This window comes from Oryzias latipes, chromosome 16 (assembly GCF_002234675.1).
Source record: "Oryzias latipes chromosome 16, ASM223467v1".
Lineage (NCBI taxonomy): Eukaryota > Metazoa > Chordata > Actinopteri > Beloniformes > Adrianichthyidae > Oryzias > Oryzias latipes.
Window position 1 is genome coordinate 3,241,143 of NC_019874.2, and position 18,797 is coordinate 3,259,939.

Sequence of the window (18,797 nt, forward strand, 5' to 3'; positions counted from 1 at the left end):
TGGCTGCGCCTAAAAATTCTGTCCAAAAAAAATATGAACAGAACCGGTGATAAAGGGCAGCCCTGCCAGAGTCCAACGTGCACCGGGAGCAGGTCTGACTTACTGCCGGCTATGCGAACCAAGCTCTTGCTCCGGTCATACAGAGACCGGACAGTCCTCAGTAAGGCTCCTCGGACCCCAAAACCCCCGGACCACCCTCCACATGATACCACGGTGGACGCAGGCAAAATCCTTCTCCAAATCCACAAAACACATATGGACTAGATGAGCAAATTCCCACGAACTCTCCAGCACCCTAAAGAGTGTGTAGAGCTGGTCCACTGTTCCACAACCAGGACGGAAACCACACTGTTGTTCCTGAATCCAAGGTTTGACTATCAGACCAACTCTCCCAGGGAGGCTGAGGAGTGTGATTCCAGACTTAGAAGCAGAACAAAAGGGGAAAAAATCAGAAAAAAAATTAATCTCCTCTGAAAAAATGCAAACTCATGGATTCAATTTTGGGGTAAAATAATGGTTTGGATCCTCTGAAAGAACAAGACAAGACCATAAGTAATAAAACACTAAAAAACACTGTGTTTTACAGAAAGACACAACATTTTATACGAGCTTTGCTAAAAAAATACCCAACTCTCTTAAAACAATGATCAAGGAGAAAAACCTTTGACAAAGGTGCTCTGAAGGGGGTCGACTTTTCCCAAAAGGAAAAGTAGAAGATATAACAAAAGTTAAATGCAATCCATTTAAATGATATAAGAACTTGTTCCAGTTTTGTCCAGAGTTGTGAAATGCTGGATCTTCCTTCCCAACATCACTGTTCCAACTAGATTCAGCACGTGCTGCTATTGATGAGGAAACAGCTACTAGAAAGAGTATAAATACCTGCAGAGTCTGCATGTCCAACCATCTGACAGAAGAACTGAGACCAGAGACAAATCTGACTGAGAATCCTCTCCAACATCTGCAACCATCCAAAGATGAAGAGCTTCATTGTTGCTGTTTCTCTGGCTGTTCTCCTCACATGTGTCTGCTTTCAGGAGAGCTCTGCTGTTCCAGTCACTGAGGTAAGAACTTCACTGAAATGATTCTGTCCTTCAGTCATGATTCTGTCAAGCAGTTGCTGAACGTCTGAAATCCTCTGAAAGGTCCATGAGCTGGAGGGAACACTGACTGATGACAGTCCACCTGCTGCCGATCAGAAGATACCAGTGACCTCATGGAAGGTCAGTTCACTTTGAAAAGGGCAATAAAAGTCCATTCTTTAGTTTTCTTCGTAATATTAAATGAGGGTTTGTGCTGCAAAGCACGGTGTTGCTCCTCAGAGAGAGTAAAGCTGAGAAAGCATCAGCTTGCAGATGATCAATGTCCTCTTGTGTGTCACAGACGCTGTATGACATCAGGAACAAGCGTGACGCCAGCGCTGCAGGCTGTCGTTTCTGCTGTGGCTGCTGTGGGATGAGTGGATGTGGAGTGTGCTGCCCTTTCTGAGACGTCCTGCTTCAACTGGGATGATCCACCAAATCTTCACCTCATGCCTTTGCCAAGCAAATGGATAAACTAACAAGACAATAAAAGTCACTCACTCAAAGATGAATCTGTGTTTGGATTTTCATTTTTAGCATTTGCTGATGTGATTAATGCACTTTTATCCTTATCTTTTGCTGTGACTGTACAGTTAGGATTCATCTGTGCAATATTTACAATATTCATGGTCCTCATACAATCATTAGAGCTTTTTTAATACATTTAGGGAAGCAGAAAAGGTTCAAATTCTATTAAGAGGCAGTTTGCTGTAGATGAGGAGATGATAACATGTGAGCCCACATTCACAATTCTTTTTTTTTTGTTTTGGTATAGATGTTTTGAAAATTTCATCTGACAGATTAATATGTGAGGCGCAAGGACCCTCCTTCAAAATAAAAGGCCTAAAGTCCTTCATTGGTTTGGAATAAATCACATTACCAGATGATTGAGTCCTGAATTGGCTTCTGTAAAGATGTGAAATATGTGAAAATATATATGTCTACGAGATACCATGTCTGTTTTCTCTTGTTTGTCATGTGCTGCTGATTCCGCATTCCCAGTGACCAAATATTGTATTGATATTTGTTCCATTCTTTACTTTGTCATATTTATACCCCACAGCCTTTAGAACTTTCTGATGCTGATGTTTGGACTTATTCTGGAAATATTATCATTAAAATTATGTTTTTATGGAAAGAAAGGCAAATCGGTGAAACTTAACTGACAGCACTGCTTCTCGAGCTTTGATGATCCATTTATGCTACATGAACAGCAGTGAGGTTTATGCAGAAGTCATGATTTGCAGTCTGAGTCTGGTCAATAACATTTCTGTTTCAACCTGTTAGTTTGTCAATGTAACTCTCTAACATTTGATTGATATTACTTTTAGATTTTAGCCATTTAAATGTTGTTCAAACACACCATCATCATCATCATCATCATCAAAGTCTACATTGAAAGGCATTTTTCAATGTTTAAATGAAGAAGCCATTAACCAACTTTTTGCCTTGAAAACAGAAAAAAAGCACCACCTCAACTGGCTCCTTTCGATGGAGTAGAACCGGTTCTACTCGAAGCTCTCTGCGGGTGACCGAGCTCCTCCCCTATCTCTAAGGGAGCCCCCAGCCTCCCTACAGAGGAAGCTCATTTCAGCCGCTGGTATTCGGGACCTCGTTCTTTGGGTCATGAACCAGAGCTCGTGACCATAGGTGAACATTGGAACGAAGATCGACCGGTAAATTGAGAGCTTTGCTTTCTGGCTCAGCTCTCTCTTCACCACAACGGAACGATACAGCTACCACATAAAAACAGATGCTGATCCAATCCACCTGTCAATCTCACGCTCCGGTCTTCCCTCACTCGTGAACAAAACCCCAAAATATTTTAACTCCCCCACCTGGGGCAGGGACACTCCACCCACAGAGAGATGGCAAAGTACCTCTCTCTGATCAAGAACCATGACCTCAGATTTAGCAGTGCTGACCCTCATCCCAGTCGCTTCACACTTGGCCGTGAACCGCCGCAAGAGAATCCTCTCCAACATCTGCAACCATCCAAAGATGAAGAGCTTCATTGTTGCTGTTTCTCTGGCTGGTGTCCTCACATGTGTCTGCTTTCAGGAGAGCTCTGCTGTTCCAGTCACTGAGGTAAGAACTTCACTGAAATAATCTGTCCTTCAGTCATGATTCTGTCAAGCAGTTGCTGAACGTCTGAAATCCTCTGAAAGGTCCATAAGCTGGAGGGAACACTGACTGATGACAGTCCACCTGCTGCCGATCAGAAGATACCAGTGACCTCATGGAAGGTCAGTTCACTTTGAAAAGGGCAATAAAAGTCCATTCTTTAGTTTTCTTAGTAATAATAAATGAGGGTTTGTGCTGCAAAGCACGGTGTTGCTCCTCAGAGATCTAAAGCTGAGAAAGCATCAGCTTGCAGATGATCAATGTCCTCTTGTGTGTCACAGACGCTGTATGACATCAGGAAGAAGCGTGACGCCAGCGCTGCAGGCTTGTCAATAACATTTCTTTTTCAACCTCTTAGTTTGTCAATGTAACTCTCTAACATTTGATTAATATTACTTTTAGATTTTAGCCATTTAAATATTGTTTAAACACATCATCATCATCCTCATCATCATCATCAAAGTCTACATTGAAAGGCATTTTTCAATGTTTAAATGACGAAGCCATAAACCCATTTTTTTGCCTTGAAAACTGAAAAAAAGCACCACCTAACCCTAACCCTAACCCATAGCTCGTGACCATAGGTGAAAATAGGAAAGAAGATCGACCGGTAAATTGAGAGCTTTGCTTTCTGGCTCAGCTTTCTCTTCACCACAATGGACCGATACAGCTACCACATAACTACGGAAGCTGCTCCAATCCACCTGTCAATCTTACGCTCCGGTCTTCCCTCACTCGTGAACAAGACCCCAAGATATTTTGAGTCCTCCACCAGGGGCAGGGACACTCCACCCACAGAGAGACAGCAAACTACCTTTCTTCGATCAAGATTTAGCAGTGCTGACCTTCATCCCAGCCGCTTCACACTTGGCCGTGAACCGCCCCAATGCATGCTGGAGGTCCTGGCTCGATGAAGCCAACAGGACAACATCATCTGCAAAGAGCAGCGAGGAAATCTTGTAGTCCCCAAACAAGACCTACTCGGGTCCCTGGCTGCGCCTAGAAATTCTGTGCATTAAAACTATGAACAGAACCGGTGATAAAGGGCAGCCCTGCTAGAGTCCAACGTGCACCGGGAACAGGTCTGACTTACTGCCGGCTATGCGAACCAAGCTCTTGCTCCGGTCATACAGAGACCGGACAGTCCTCAGTAAGGCTCCCTCGACCCCATACTCCCAAAGCACCCTCTACAGGATACCACGGGGGAGGCGGTCGAACGCCTTCTCCAAATCCACAAAACACATATGGACTGGATGAGCAAAATCCCACGAACTCTCCAGCACCCTAAAGAGTGTGTAGAGCTGGTCCACTGTTCCACGACCAGGACGTAAACCACACTGTTGTTCCTGAATCCGAGGTTCGACTGTCAGACCAACTCTCCCAGGGAGGCTGAGGAGTGTGATTCCAGACTTAGAAGCAGAACAAAAAGGGAAAAAATTAATCTCCTCTGAAAAAATGCAAACTCATGGATTCAATTTTGGGGTAAAATAATGGTTTGGATCCTCTGAAAGAACAAGACAAGACCATGAGTAATAAAACTTTAAAAAACACTGTGTTGTACAGAAAGACACTAAATTTTATTCAAGCTTTGCTAAAAACAAAAAACAACTCTTAAAACAATGATCAAGGAGAAAAACATCTGATAAAGGCGACCTAAAGGGGGTCTTCTTTACCCCAAAGGAAAGGAAGAAGATATAACTAAAGTAAATTGCAATCCATTTAAATGATATATAACTTGTTCCAGTTTTGTCCAGAGTTGTGAAATACTGGATCTTCCTTCCCAACATCACTGTTCCAACTAGATTCAGCACGTGCTGCTATTGATAAGGAAACAGCTTGTCATGATCAGAACACGAGAGGGACCCAGATGCTGAAACCCTGAAGGAGGAGACAGGTAAGTGGTTGGTAAGTAGAAAGTTCATTTTCTTTGCTGGTCCAAGCAGTGTTGTGGGTAAGCGTGGCTGGAGGTCTTGGTGAGGAGCGTGGTTGGAGCTCTTGGGGAGAACGGGAGCTGAGGGTCTTGAAGGTCGGAGGCGTCAGCTTGAGTGGAATGAAGCTGCTGCTGCAGGTGGTGTCAGACTCAGGTGACTCTCGTGGCATGAGATAAACCTGAGGCACAGAAGACAAGGCAAGGTTAGCGAGGTACGAGGCAAGGGGAGCCAGACGTAGCGCTTAGCAAGACTAGGCACCATCAGGGTTAACGAACTGGCGAAGAATGCTGGAACTGGGTCTCCTTAAGTAGAGCAGGTGGCTAATGAGATGAGTAGTCACAGCTGGTAAGTCTGGAGCAGAGCAGAGCTGGGAGGGGGAGGAGTCTGACAGAGGCACCATGACACAGCTACTAGAAAGAGTATAAATACCTGCAAAGTCTGCGTGGTCAACCATTGGACAGAAGAACTGAGACCAGAGTCATCAAGTTAAAGACAAATCTGACTGAGAATCCTCTCCAACATCTGCAACCATCCAAAGATGAAGAGCTTCATTGTTGCTGTTTCTCTGGCTGTTCTCCTCACATGTGTCTGCTTTCAGGAGAGCTCTGCTGTTCCAGTCACTGAGGTAAGAACTTCACTGAAATGATCTGTCCTTCAGTCATGATTCTGTCAAGCAGTTGCTGAACGTCTGAAATCCTCTGAAAGGTCCATAAGCTGGAGGGAACACCGATTGATGGCAGTCCACTTGCTGCTGGTTGGAAAATACCAGTGACCTCATGGAAGGTCAGTTCACTTTGAAGAGGGAATAAAAGTCCATTCTTTAGTTTTCTTTGTAATATTAAATGAGGTTTAGTGATGCAAAGCACGTTGTTGCTTCTCAGAGAGTGTAAAGCTGAGAAAGCATCAGCCTGCAGATGATCAATGTCCTCTTGTGTGTCACAGACGCTGTATGACATCAGGAAGAAGCGTGACTCCAGCGCTGGCTGTCGTATATGCTGTAGCTGCTTTGGGTTTAGTCATTGTGAAGTGTGCTGCCCTTTCTGAGATGTCCTGCTTCAACTGGGATGATCCACCAAATCTTCACCTCAGACCTTTGCCAAGCAAATGTACGGAGCCCCTAAAGGGCCATTGATTAAAAAAAAACTTTGAAGTAAAAAAAAATTTTTTTGAAGTAAAAAAAAAAACAAAAACAAAAAACTAACTGGGGGCACCAGTTAGTATCAGGTGCATACCAGTTAGTATCAGGTGCGCACCAGTTAGTTTTAGGTCTTTATTTTCCCCATCAATGGCCGTTTAGGGGCTCCGTACAAATGTATAAACCAACAAGACAATAAAAGTCACTCACTCAAAGATGATTCTGTGTTTGGAATTTCATTTTTAGCATCGGCAGATATGATTAATGCACTTTTTATACTTTTCTTTTGCCAGGAATGTACAGTTAGGCTTCATCTGTGTAATATTTACAATATTCATGGTTTTCATACGATCATTAGAGTTGTTTTAATACATTTAGGGAAGCAGAAAAGCTTTAAATTCTATTAGGAGGCAGTTTGTTTTAGATGAGGAGATGATAACATGTGAGTCCACATTCATTTGTATAAATGTTTTGAAAATTTGGTCTGACAGATTTAAATGTGAGGCGCAAGGACGCTCCTTCAAAATAAAAGCCCTAAGTTCCTTGATTGGTTTGGAATGAAACACATTACCAGATGACCGAGTCCTGCATTAAATTGCAGAGATAATTCAGACACATTCCATTCTTTACTTTGTCGTATTTATACCCCACAGTCTTTGGAACTTTCTGATGTTAGTGTTTTGACTTATTTTGGAAATATTAAATTTACGTTTTTAGGGGACGAACGGCCAACCAGTGAAATTTCAGTGGGCTGACTTGCCTTCAAAGATAGTAAATGATAAGCAGTCCATGTGTTTTTATTTAGTTAAAATCATAATCACAAATAAAAACTTTGCTGGGACAAATACCACAAATTCTTAAAGCACATGTCTGTACAGGTCTGTGATTAGTTCATTTATTATTTTGCCTTAACTAACCTGACCTAAAACTAACTTGTTTATATCCAGATTTATGGGCTACAAGGCTAACAAAGACATTGTTTATAAAGCTTCTTTAGGGAAGATCTTTGAGATACCAGGGGAAATCTTTTTATCTTATTGTTAAATGTAACTTTTTTTAGGTATGTGGCAGAGCACCCTTTAATCCTTGTGTTGTCCCAGGCACTTTAACATTGGAAGTGGGGTCATCTAGACCCCACAAGACAGTGAACTCAATTTTATTTTTCCAATGATTTGTGATCTTTACTGGTGTCCATGGATTACATGAAATCCTCTCCACCTTTATCCACCTTTGTCACGGTAGGGAGAACACGTCAGTGGTCATCTTGACCCAATAGGATAGCATAGAGTTAGGGTTATGAAGTGATCCTGGCTCTGGTCTAGTGCTTTAGTCAGTTTTGTTTCCAGGTAAATTGGTAAAGTTTGTTTATTTATCAAATGTCTTTTAGGTGTCTGAGAATTTCTCCACTTTTTCCACAGAATTTGAGCTCAGCCTGTCTTCCTCCATGAGCAGCTGTGAGTTATGCTGTAATATCGGAATCAAACATCCAGTGTTTCATCACATTCTTACTGTTTGTTGTACCCGCTCAGTCCCTAGCAGAGGGTCAACAGCCTTTATGGTAAATACTGAGTTTTATTTGTTGAAAAACACACTGTTTTTTCTGCAGACTTTCAACCTATGAAATCCAGAGGAAAATCCTTGTCTTTCTCTGGTAAGAATATCCTTAAAGTTTTAATCTTAACTTGCTCAGCATCTGTCACTGATGTTTAGCTGAAGAAAACAAAACTTAGCAGTGATACAGTCAGAAAGATTCCTCTTACACAAAAATGTTCTCATTGTTAAACATTCTATGTTTTTAGGGTTCAAATATCACTTTCTCTTCATTTGTCATTGTAGAATATTTTAGCTCTGTCTTCCCTTCTTTCCTGCACTTTGTTCTTTTTAAAAACATTTTAACTTGTCCTGTCCAACAGCTGAAAGCCTCTTGTGTTGGACATATTTTAATGTTACAACAGGGGTTATGCATCTTTTGACACAGTAGGTGTATATTTGAAGTAACCCCTTTTGTAATTTCGGCTAAACTTTATTAATCTTACTTATATTTGTAATACCTTTTTGGACCAGACGCAAAAGAAAGAAGGGGGGGGGGGGGGGGGTAAAACCATGAAGAAGCATAAAGCAACAAGTTGCTGGATGTTTGTATTCATTACGGTCAGGTTTAGAAGTAATACAGAGGTGACTGGGCCTGTCCACACACACATTCAAATGTTACTAACATACCTGCTGGCTCCAAAAATGTTAGCACCTGTGCTCAGGTGAGTGTTTATGTTCTTTTAAAATGGATGATGGAATGTAAAAACAAGAAAGGACAGTGTCCAGCCATCCCCACACTAAGACCCCTGCCACAGCAGCAGCACCAGCAACAGCCAGGACCCCTCCAACACCCACACAGTAGCAGATAGAAAACAACCGCAATCCCACCAGGCAATCGCATCCACCACCCAGGCCAAAGCCATCAGGACCGCCACAGGCCAGAGAGCAGGGAGGCATGGGGGGAGAGAGAATGCAAGCCCCAGCCCAACCAGAAGAGCAGTCCCCCTGCCGCGCTGGCCCTGCCCCAGGAGAGCAATCCCAGCCCTAGACGAGCAGCCCACCACTACCCAGGAATTCTGAGCATCTCCCCACCCTGACCCCAGGCACAGGCCAGGGCCTTCCAAGGGAGACCCGTCCCATGCTTCAGGCAGCCACCCACCCACCCTACTGTTGGTCCAGGAGAGAGCGAGGCAGGGGCCAGCCATCCCCGCCCAGGAGGAGGACACCCAAGAAAGGTGGGGGTCCACAAGGAGTGGTTTAGACATGGCCCGACCAGGCTCACCCATAGTTGGAATTTTAGAGAAGGCCGATGCAAGAGGTCAGGGACCAGAACCCCCTCCACAGGGACACAGACACCCCCAGGCTCATATGTGATGTGATCCCCGGCTCCTGGTCTTGCCAGAGAACTCAGGGATTCCTTCCTTACGCTGGGCCCAGGAAGCCTGCACCCAAGGGACATGGCTGCCATTGCGGTTGCCAAGGGCCTGGCACCCCCTGTCAGGGATGGGGTAGGAGACAGATGGTCCTCGGTCCCACCTTCCTTTTGAAATGTATATGTGTTTGTGAGCATGTGTGAGCAAGTATAAATGTTTGAGGGGTAAAGGGTGTGTGTACTAGAGGGTGCAGTTAGAATTGGCAGGTGGAGTGCTGAGAGGACATCTCCGTATATCCACAGTGATGTAGACAAAGAGGGGGGATTCTATTTCCATACGGCAATCATGGGAGGGGGACCACTGCCTAATACCTCTTCCCCCCAAGGTGCATCGCAGGCTAACCAACCCCCCACACACCCTCACCCATACTCCTTAAATAACTTAACTCCTTAATACTCCCCTAGACCACACACCCCCTACCCCACACAAAGAGAGAGGAGCCAAGAAAGCCAGGGGGGCGGGCTTGCTCCGGGGAGAACTCTGGTCAGGCCTCGACAGGACCAAAGCAGCTGACCAGCTGGGGCAACCACCGATTTCCTCAGTGGAGACCCCAACACCCCAAACCTCCAAGGTCCCGTATTGATAGTGGGCCCTCCCCCTCTCCTAGGCAGGACCATGGTTAACAATAGTTGTTCCTTGCTGTGGTTCTCCACAATCCTAAATCATGGAAATGAATTTGTAGTTATTTGCAGAATTTAGATTCACGTCAACAAATATGTTCCTCAACTGCTTTTGACGTTTTATTATGAGGGCACAATTTGCTTCTCTGTTTAGGTCTTCCTGTGTCCTTCCATTTGCAGGCAGCTTCATTTTTCTGGACTTACAGATAGATCTGACAGAAGTGTGTGCTGAGCTTTCCAAAATGTGTTGAGGGATAAAATACCTGGGAAAAATAGTAAATATGTGGATAAGCAAAACAAGTTTGGTTAGAAAGAGAGTTAATGTATCCATAAGAAAAAAACCTTTATTTTTGGCCATACCTAAAGCTTTTCCAGCACCGTCAGTGCACAATCAGTACAAATAAAAAGTTAAATGGCCTTATAGCAGAACAAAAAAAAAAAAAGTGCATTTGTATGGCCATAGCTGACAAAAAGTTAGTCAAGTTAAAATATATTCATCAGGTGTTTATAGTTGTTATTTGAGGAACAGTCCATTCAACAATAAAGACAAAAAACAAAAAAACAACAATGATAAGTAACCAAAATCTAAACCACTCAACATTTCTGCATTTACGAGGAACGAAAACAGACCCAGATGCTGGAACCCGGAAAGATCACGAACACAAGGATCAACATAGTCATTGATTTATTGTCCAGATGGGGAAACAGTTACTCGTGGAAGTGTTCTTTGGTCAATGGAAGAATCTGCGAAGATGTCTTGGGATGATGGTGGAGTGTGAGTCCCAATGGAGGAGGAAGTGGAAACTGGACGTGTTCCAAGACGGTGAGTGAAGCAATCTCCGTTTCTGTAGCAATGTATGGTTTACGTTTGGAGCGGACCAGTTGTGCTTTTCTGGAAGTATGATGGTGGCAGCTGCGTGGGGTGAAGTTGTGGCATGGCTGGAGGTCGAGAGCTCAGGAGTAACCATACAGGGAGTATATGGGTGGACCCAGGTCGACACTAGTAGTGATAGATCCATAGAGGGCAAACGAGCTGGTGATGAATACTGGAGAAGGTCCATCTTAAGAAGCAGGAGTGCTGATGAGGTGAGTGCCAACAGCTACGTCCAATCTGGGGAGGAAGAGCAGAGAAGGGAGGGGAAAAAAGGAGGAGTAGATTCCCCAGAGCACGATGACAGTATCCCCCCCTCAACGACCACCTCCAGGCGGTCCCGGACGAATGCGGGCGGGAAGCAGGCTTTCCTTAACTGGCTTGATCTGAGAGACATGGAATGAAGGATGGATACGAAGATCTCCCAGCAGGTGGAGGCGAACACAAGAGGGATTGATGACCTTATCGATGACGTATTGACCAATGATCTCTGCTTCCCGTCTGTGTTACGTCATTTCCGGGTGAGCTATTCCCAGTACTAGTCGTGTCTGACTGCTGTCCTCTTATTTGGCATTAGCCTGACTACTATTTCTTACTCTAAGGGTTATCTGGGTTGATATTCACATCTAGTACCTTTTATTAGCGAATACACCACTGTTAAACCGCTTGCTGTTCACTTTCTATTTTTGCTAAATAAACCACTTCTCTTTACCTAAACACCGCTAGCCTTAGCTTAGAACCTAGTATGGCCACCACTCTTTCCGCCTCTCCTCCTCTCTCCTGCCCCATGTGCCATATGTTTAGTGATGATCCTGCCTCCTTTAGTGAAGATGGTGGTAGGTGTGTTAAGTGTAGTCTTGTGTTAGACTTGGAGGCCAGGCTGGAGCAGTTAGAAGCGCGGCTCCGCACAGTGGAAGCTAAGCCGGCTAGCCAGGTCGTTACTCGTAGCGCGGGCCGCGCTACCAGGGCTAACTTAGCTAGCACCCCAGCGCCCTCCCAACAGCCGGGAGACAGTCAGGGGTTTGCACCGGTTGGGAGGAAACATAGTGCTAAACGCAAGAACTTAGAGCACCCGAGACTCCACGTTAGTAATAGGTTCTCCCCCCTCAGCGACACACCCGCTGAACACTCAACTCTGGTTATAGGCTCTTCTGAAGTTAGAAACGTGGAGCTCCCAGCGGCTACAGTCAGGTGTTATCCGGGGGCCAGAGTTGGTGACATCGAGGGGAACCTTAGGATGTTAGCTCAGAGTAAGTCCAGGTTCCGTCGAGTCGTGATTCACGCAGGCGGTAATGATGCCCGACGGAGACAATCAGAGGGTGCTTCGGTGTGTAAACTGGCTAAGACGATGTCCGACACTGTAATTTTCTCTGGTCCCCTGCCGAACTTAGTCAGTGATGAAATGTACAGCCGCTTTTCATCATTTAACCGCTGGCTTTCTAGATGGTGCCCAGAAAACGGCGTTGGTTTTGTGGATAACTGGAGCACGTTTTGGGGGAAGCCCGGGCTCATGCGGAGAGACTGCGTCCATCTTGGGACGGTGCCGCTCTTCTTTCTAGAAACATTTCTGCTAGCCTTAGTCTGTTAACCTGACAATCCAGAGACGAGACCCGGGCGCAGAGCAGCAGTGTAAAACGCTCCTCTGAGCCTCCCTTAGGGTTAGTGCTGGTGCAAAACCCATGCAGGGAAAGTCAAGCAGGTCCGAGCTTTAGCTTATGTGCTGAAAGACAAATGAAAGGAGCGTGTCATAGAAACTTAAAAGTGACAGACAGCAGCACTCACAAGCAGAATTATGATGTAATTAAATGCGGTTTATTAAACATTCGATCCATTTCCTCCAAGTCCCTCTTAGTCAATGAGTTGATCATTGATAACAACCTCAGTCTTTTAGCCTTAACAGAAACTTGGCTCCAACAGGATGACTATGTTGGATTGAATGAAGCAACCCCCCCCCCCCCACACACTTATGCTAACTATCGGAAATCCAGGATTTCAGGGAAAGGAGGTGGTTTGGCAGTAATATCACAGTCTAGCTTACTTCTCAGCCCTAAAGTTAAAAATGCTTATAATTCATTTGAAAGCATCATATTGTCTTTAAGTCACTCAAACAGGAAAACTCGAACACCTGTTTTACTCATAATTATTTATCGCCCCCCTGGCCCATATTCAGAATTTTTAAATGAGTTTTCCGACTTCCTATCGACTATTGTCTTACATTCTGATCAAATTATAATATTAGGGGATTTTAATATTCATGTTGATGACCCCAGTGACTGCCTAGGAAAGGCTTTTGCAGCTTTATTAGATGATGTTGGTTTCACCCAAAGTGTGAATGAACCCACTCACTGTCATAAGCACACCCTGGATCTTGTTCTAACCCATGGTATAGAGATCAGCCAGCTGAGTGTCCTTCCTCTTAACCCCATCATTTCTGATCACTTTCTGATTACCTTCCAGTTTACATTAGAACATCCTTCTGCCCCAGTGAATAAGAAACAGCTTAGAAGAACCTTAACTGACCGTTCTGTGTCTGAGTTTAAACACGCAGTTCAGCCAGTACTTAGTGATATTCTGAGAAAATACTCTGAGTCCAGCTCCCATAGTATCAGTCCTAGTATAAATGACCACTTTGTTAATGATGCCTTACAAGCCCTCAGGAGTACACTCGATGTTGTTGCCCCCTTGAAACCTAAGTTTGTCAGACAAAACCGAGTAGCACCGTGGTTTAACGCTGAAACTCGTTCTCTTAAACAAGAAACCCGTAAGTTGGAAAGAGAATGGCGCCGCTCCGGTTCAGAGCAGTCTCTGGATATCTGGAAACATAGCCTATTAAATTATAAAAAAGCTCTGTGTAGCCCAGGTGGTTTTACCTACTTTGTTTTGCCTTAACCGTCTGTTAGTTTCCTTTCTGCGCATTTCTCGTCACCTTCTGTTTCCCCTTCGACGTCACTCCCTCACGTGGGCTAGTTGGCCAATCACGGCCAAGCTTCTCGTGTCATCAGGACATCACGTGATACGGCGCGACCAGTCGCGTACGCTTATTAGGGTGCAGGGAATCAATGGTTTAAGACGCGGCGGGGAAGCTACATGAGCGGTACGGTATCGGTCGGAATTTACATCTCGTTAACCACCATTTTCCGCTAAGTGATTAATGTGGTAAAATGTTGTCATAGGAGCCCTCTATCCGGTCCACAGTTCCACCATACATAAAAGCGTTGGTAATATGTGGTTGGCGGAATCTGGTGAGTTGTCTATTTGTTTGCTAACGTAGCTTTAGCTGCTACTGTGTATCAGATGTGGTTAACGTTAAATGTTACCTATCATATCCAAGCATAATGACTCATAGTATGACCCGAATATTGTACATTCAGTATGGGTATATGTTATGTTAATATGTTTAATGTTTTGTCTTTGTCTTTACATGAATGTAGCACAGCTAGTGCTGTGTTTATGATTTTTGTGTGCACACTATATGTTATGATGTTTTATATTGTTTTTGACGTGTTAACACGCGATTTCCTGTGGCTTTGGTCCTGTTATCCAGGCCGGGTCCAGGTGGCGAGCTAGACCTTGGAATCTGAACACTAAGAAGAGCCGCGTCCTCCCTCCGGGCCGGTAGAGGGTTTTTGTTTCTTCTTGTCTTTCCCTCATAAGTCAAAGCACAGTTTTCTGCTGTTTCCCTGAACGGTTCGACAGACCTTCATTTGACTCTCCCCACCGCAACGGCTTCCTTGAGCCGCTATGGATATCCTCTGAACGGTGGGCGAGTCTTCTTTGAACATTTTCTCCCTGTGTGGTGCAGTTAAAGAGAAACTGGACTCTTCCCCTCTGACAAAGGCTATCTTAACAAGAGTATAGTAATGCTGATGTGTTTACTTCTTGAAGTGCTTTTGTATATATATGTTTGAATGGCCATTCTATGTTTCACTATTTATCACTGTAAATCATCTGTACAAGTCATTAAAGGTGCTACTAATCCATGAACAATTCCAGTCTCCTGCCCCTCCCTCCTTGAGACGATAACTAGACTTCTGATCCCTAGCCCATTAGCCATTTAGTTGCTTATTCATATCAATTGGTAGCTTCCGGCGACAAAGGTGCTACATCTGCGTAGAGCTAGAAGCCAGTACTATTCAACCTTAATATCAGAGAATGGAAACAACCCAAAATTTCTTTTTAGCACTATTGCTAAATTAACTCGCAGTCAGAGCTCAGTAGAACCACATGTTCCTGTTTCTCTCAGCTCTGATGATTTTCTTACATTTTTCGATAGTAAAATCTCAAATAGTAGACATAAGTTAAATCAAGTTATTCCTACTATCAGCCCAGAACAGGCTGAAGCGGTAGAAATGGAGGCATCCATAGAAACCTCTGTAACATTAGACTGCTTCACTGCTGTGGATGAAGCGGAAATAACATCAATTATTACGTCTTCCAAATCCTCAACGTGTCTGTTAGACCCAATTCCCACTAGACTTTTTAAAGAAACTTTTCCCCTAATTAATGATTCCATATTAACAATGATAAATGCCTCTCTGGAAACGGGTTACGTGCCACAGTCTTTTAAATATGCAGTTGTTAAACCTCTTCTGAGAAAGCCCAGTTTGGATCCTAGCATCTTGGCCAACTATAGACCAATATCAAACCTCCCCTTTATTTCTAAAATCCTAGAAAGAGTTGTAGTTAAGCAGCTTTACTGCCACCTACAGGACAACAGCCACTTTGAAGACTTTCAGTCGGGGTTTAGACCTCACCACAGTACGGAAACTGCACTAGTTAGAGTCTCTAATGACTTGTTATTGGCCTCAGAAAAGGGACTACTTTCTATTCTGGTCCTGTTGGACCTCAGTGCAGCTTTTGACACTATTGACCACAGTATTTTAGTCCATAGATTAGAGCAGGACATAGGGATCAGAGGATCTGCTCTCCAGTGGTTTAAATCCTATCTGTCCGATAGGTATCAGTTCGTTAATGTAAATGGACATTCCTCTCAGTGCACTCGAGTCAACTATGGAGTCCCACAGGGCTCAGTCTTGGGACCGATCCTGTTTACGCTTTATATGCTACCCCTAGGAAACATAATCAGGAAACACAGCATTAATTTTCATTGTTATGCCGACGATACGCAGATGTATTTATCCATGAAGCCTGACCAGAATGACCAGATAGAGAAACTGAACGCCTGCATCAGTGACATCAAGACCTGGATGACAATTAATTACCTCCTCTTGAACCCAGAAAAAACTGAGGTCATTATACTTGGTCCTAAAAACCTCAGAGATACTCTGTCTGCTCAGATAGTCTCCCTGGATGGCATAAGTATAGCCCCTAATTCCACAGTTAGAAACCTTGGGGTTTTATTTGACCAGGATTTATCATTTAAGGCTAACATATCTCAGGCGTGTAGAACTGCCTTTTTTCACCTGCGGAATATTGCTAAGATCAGAAATATACTTTCTAAGAGTGATGCTGAAAAACTCATCCATGCATTTGTTACGTCGAGGCTGGATTACTGTAACTCCTTGTTAGCAGTGTGTCCTAAGAGTTCCTTAAGAAGTCTCCAGCTTGTTCAGAACGCAGCAGCAAGATTGTTAGCAGGAACTAGCAGAAGAGATCACATCACTCCTGTGTTAGTTTCGCTCCATTGGCTCCCAGTTGATTCTAGAATCAAGTTCAAGATCCTCCTGTTAACCTATAAGGCCTTACATGGAATGGCCCCGTCCTATATTAAGGACCTCATAGTCCCTTACCATCCAATGAGAACACTTCGCTCGCAAAATGCAGGACTGCTTGTGGTTCCTAGAATTAGTAAAAGTACGGTTGGAGGTAGAGCGTTTAGTCACCAAGCTCCTGTCTTATGGAATAAACTCCCAGCTCATGTAAGAAAGGCCGACTCAGTTTCTACATTCAAAGTTAGACTGAAAACATTCCTCTTTGGACAGGCTTATTGTCAGACTAGTTAGTATTTAGAGATTATTTAACTTAATTTGTTTAAAATAAACTTAATAACTTTTCCTTTAAAATTCTGCTAGAAGTTGAAGCTGGGGTAACTATGGTGCTCCGGGGTTCTGTCCTCTTTTCTTTTCTACTTCTACGCTTCCTCTCCTCTATTCTTGATCATAATTCATCATTTAGTTCTCCATGCCTCTGTTTGGTACAGTGCGATTCATGTATTGTCCCTCTTTTCCTCTCCCCTCCTGGGGAGTGGGAGTGCTTCCAGACTCCTGTTGGCTCATCCGTGCTCCTGTTCCTGACCGTTTATCTTGCCTTCGCTCCTGCTCCTACACCTGGCTGTGGATCCTGCCTCTGGCTCATCTCTGGCTCGTCTCTGCTCTGTACCTGACCGAGTACCTCGTCTCTGCTCCTGCTCCTACACCTGGCTGTGGTTCCTGTCTCCGGCTCGACTCGCGCCCTTGACTGTCCCCACAACCACGGCTGGATGAAGCTCGTCTTCTGGACTTATATATATATATATATATATATATATGTAGTTGTAGATTTAGATAAGTTAATTCTTCTCTAAGATTTCTGGTAAATCGCCTGTCCGTCCTGGGGGAGGATCCCTCCTTCATGTGGGCACCCCTGAGGTTTCTTCGTTTTTTCCGGAATCCGTTTTTTTTGGGAGTTTTTCCTTACCGCGAAGGGGGGTCTAAGGGCAGGGATGCCAGTATAGCATAGTCGGTTTGTTAGTTCATTTTAGTATTTTCCTATTGAACTCTTTGTATTCGTGATCCTTTTAAGTTCATGTTTTACTTCGAAGCCCATCGAGACGACTGTTGTTGTGATTTTGGGCTATACAAATAAAATTGAATTGAATTGAATTGAATTGAATTGAATTGAATTGAATTGAATTGAATCGAGGAGCGAGTTTACACAATGAGGATTGCATGCAAATATTCCGTGACGAGAGCAAAACCTTTTGTCCAGGTTAATAGGTAGGTGCCATAACCCTGTGTTGACCTGTGATTCTGTGATTGCTCTCCTTAGTCTGAAGGAGAGAAATTGTGGTCTGACGCCAGAAGTGTCTGCATCGTTGGAGATGATGCTGGACCGGCACTGCCAAATCAAGTTCCTGCGACGGAAACAGGGATGGCAAATACCCAAGAGACGGCTCGAAAGGAGAAACGCCTGTGGTGGTGGATGGATGAGAGTTGTGAGAATATTCAATCCAAACCAGATAAGAGGACCAGTCGGTAGCATTTTGGGAAGCCAAACAGCGAAGAGCCATCTCCAAATCCTAGTTCGCTCTCTCCGCTTGACCATTGGATTGAGGGTAGTATCCAGAAGACAGGCTGACTGTGGCTCCCAGCAGAAAGCTCTCCAAACTTGGGAGACGAGCTGTGGTCCTTGGTCAGAAACGATATCAGCAGGCATCCCCTGATAGTGGAATACTTGATTGACTAGAACATTGACCTTGTCCATGGCAGTAGGGAGCTGGAGTAGTGGTATGAAGTGGGCAGGTTAGGAGAATTGGTCTATGACAGTGAGGATGACAGTGTTGCCATTGGATGGAGGCAAGCATGTGATAAAGTCCAGAGCAATGTGCAACCAAGGTCGGCTAGGTGTGGGCAACGGGTGAAGTCGCCCAGAAGGGGGGAGTTTGAAGATTTGGATTAGGCGCAAGTGGTGCAGGCAGCGATTTATTCACGCATATCTTTCTCCATGGATGGCCAGAAAAATCACCTGCGCAGCAAGGTGAGAGTCCTGTGGACACCAGCATGGCAAGAAACACGGGGGGTATGTCGCCAAGTTAGGACATTTGATCTCAGAGAGGATAGTATGAAAAGGATTCCAGGTGGGCATGGAGTATGATTAGGTTCTTCATCTTGAGTTTGATGAACACAGTTCTCAATCTCCCAGGTGAGTACACCCACAATGCAAGTGGGTGGAGTGATGTTAGTCAGTAGGGACATTGGTGGGATTGAACTGATGAGAGAGAGAGCATCAGGCTTGAGGTTGAGACTGCTGGGCCTGTAAGTGATAGTGACGTTAAATTGGTCAAAGAAAAGACCCCAGCGGGCTTAACATGAGTTTAGTCTTTTCGCAGGACAAAGGTATGCAAGATTCT

The 18,797-nt window shown here is 44.3% G+C and overlaps 2 protein-coding genes and 1 long non-coding RNA gene across 5 annotated transcripts; all 3 read left to right on the forward strand.

The window, feature by feature from the left end:
• The first annotated feature begins 818 nt into the window (after positions 1-818).
• LOC101172220 (hepcidin-like) lies at positions 819-1,594 on the forward strand. The gene is made up of 3 exons (XM_004085409.2): positions 819-1,064; positions 1,146-1,223; positions 1,384-1,594. Exons 1-3 carry the CDS (start codon positions 978-980, stop codon positions 1,486-1,488), a joined length of 270 nt encoding a protein of 89 aa, XP_004085457.1. The 5' UTR covers positions 819-977; the 3' UTR covers positions 1,489-1,594.
• A 1,372-nt stretch (positions 1,595-2,966) lies between these two features.
• LOC101171972 (hepcidin) lies at positions 2,967-6,492 on the forward strand. Of its 3 annotated transcripts, none has more exons than XM_020700821.1 (3): positions 2,967-3,170; positions 3,251-3,328; positions 6,080-6,492. In XM_020700821.1, the coding sequence occupies exons 1-3, from the start codon at positions 2,982-2,984 to the stop codon at positions 6,179-6,181; spliced, it is 369 nt and encodes a 122-aa protein (XP_020556480.1). In that variant the 5' UTR covers positions 2,967-2,981; the 3' UTR covers positions 6,182-6,492. The 3 variants fall into 3 exon arrangements, with proteins under 3 accessions (XP_020556480.1, XP_023820149.1, XP_020556481.1); XM_023964381.1 differs by lacking the exon at positions 3,251-3,328 and adding an exon at positions 5,843-5,920; XM_020700822.1 differs by lacking the exon at positions 6,080-6,492 and adding an exon at positions 3,488-3,622.
• Positions 6,493-13,480: 6,988 nt separating this feature from the next.
• LOC111948972 lies at positions 13,481-14,716 on the forward strand. The gene is made up of 2 exons (XR_002874972.1): positions 13,481-13,823; positions 13,903-14,716. It is a non-coding gene; the product is annotated as an uncharacterized LOC111948972 (long non-coding RNA).
• The last annotated feature ends 4,081 nt before the right edge of the window (positions 14,717-18,797 follow it).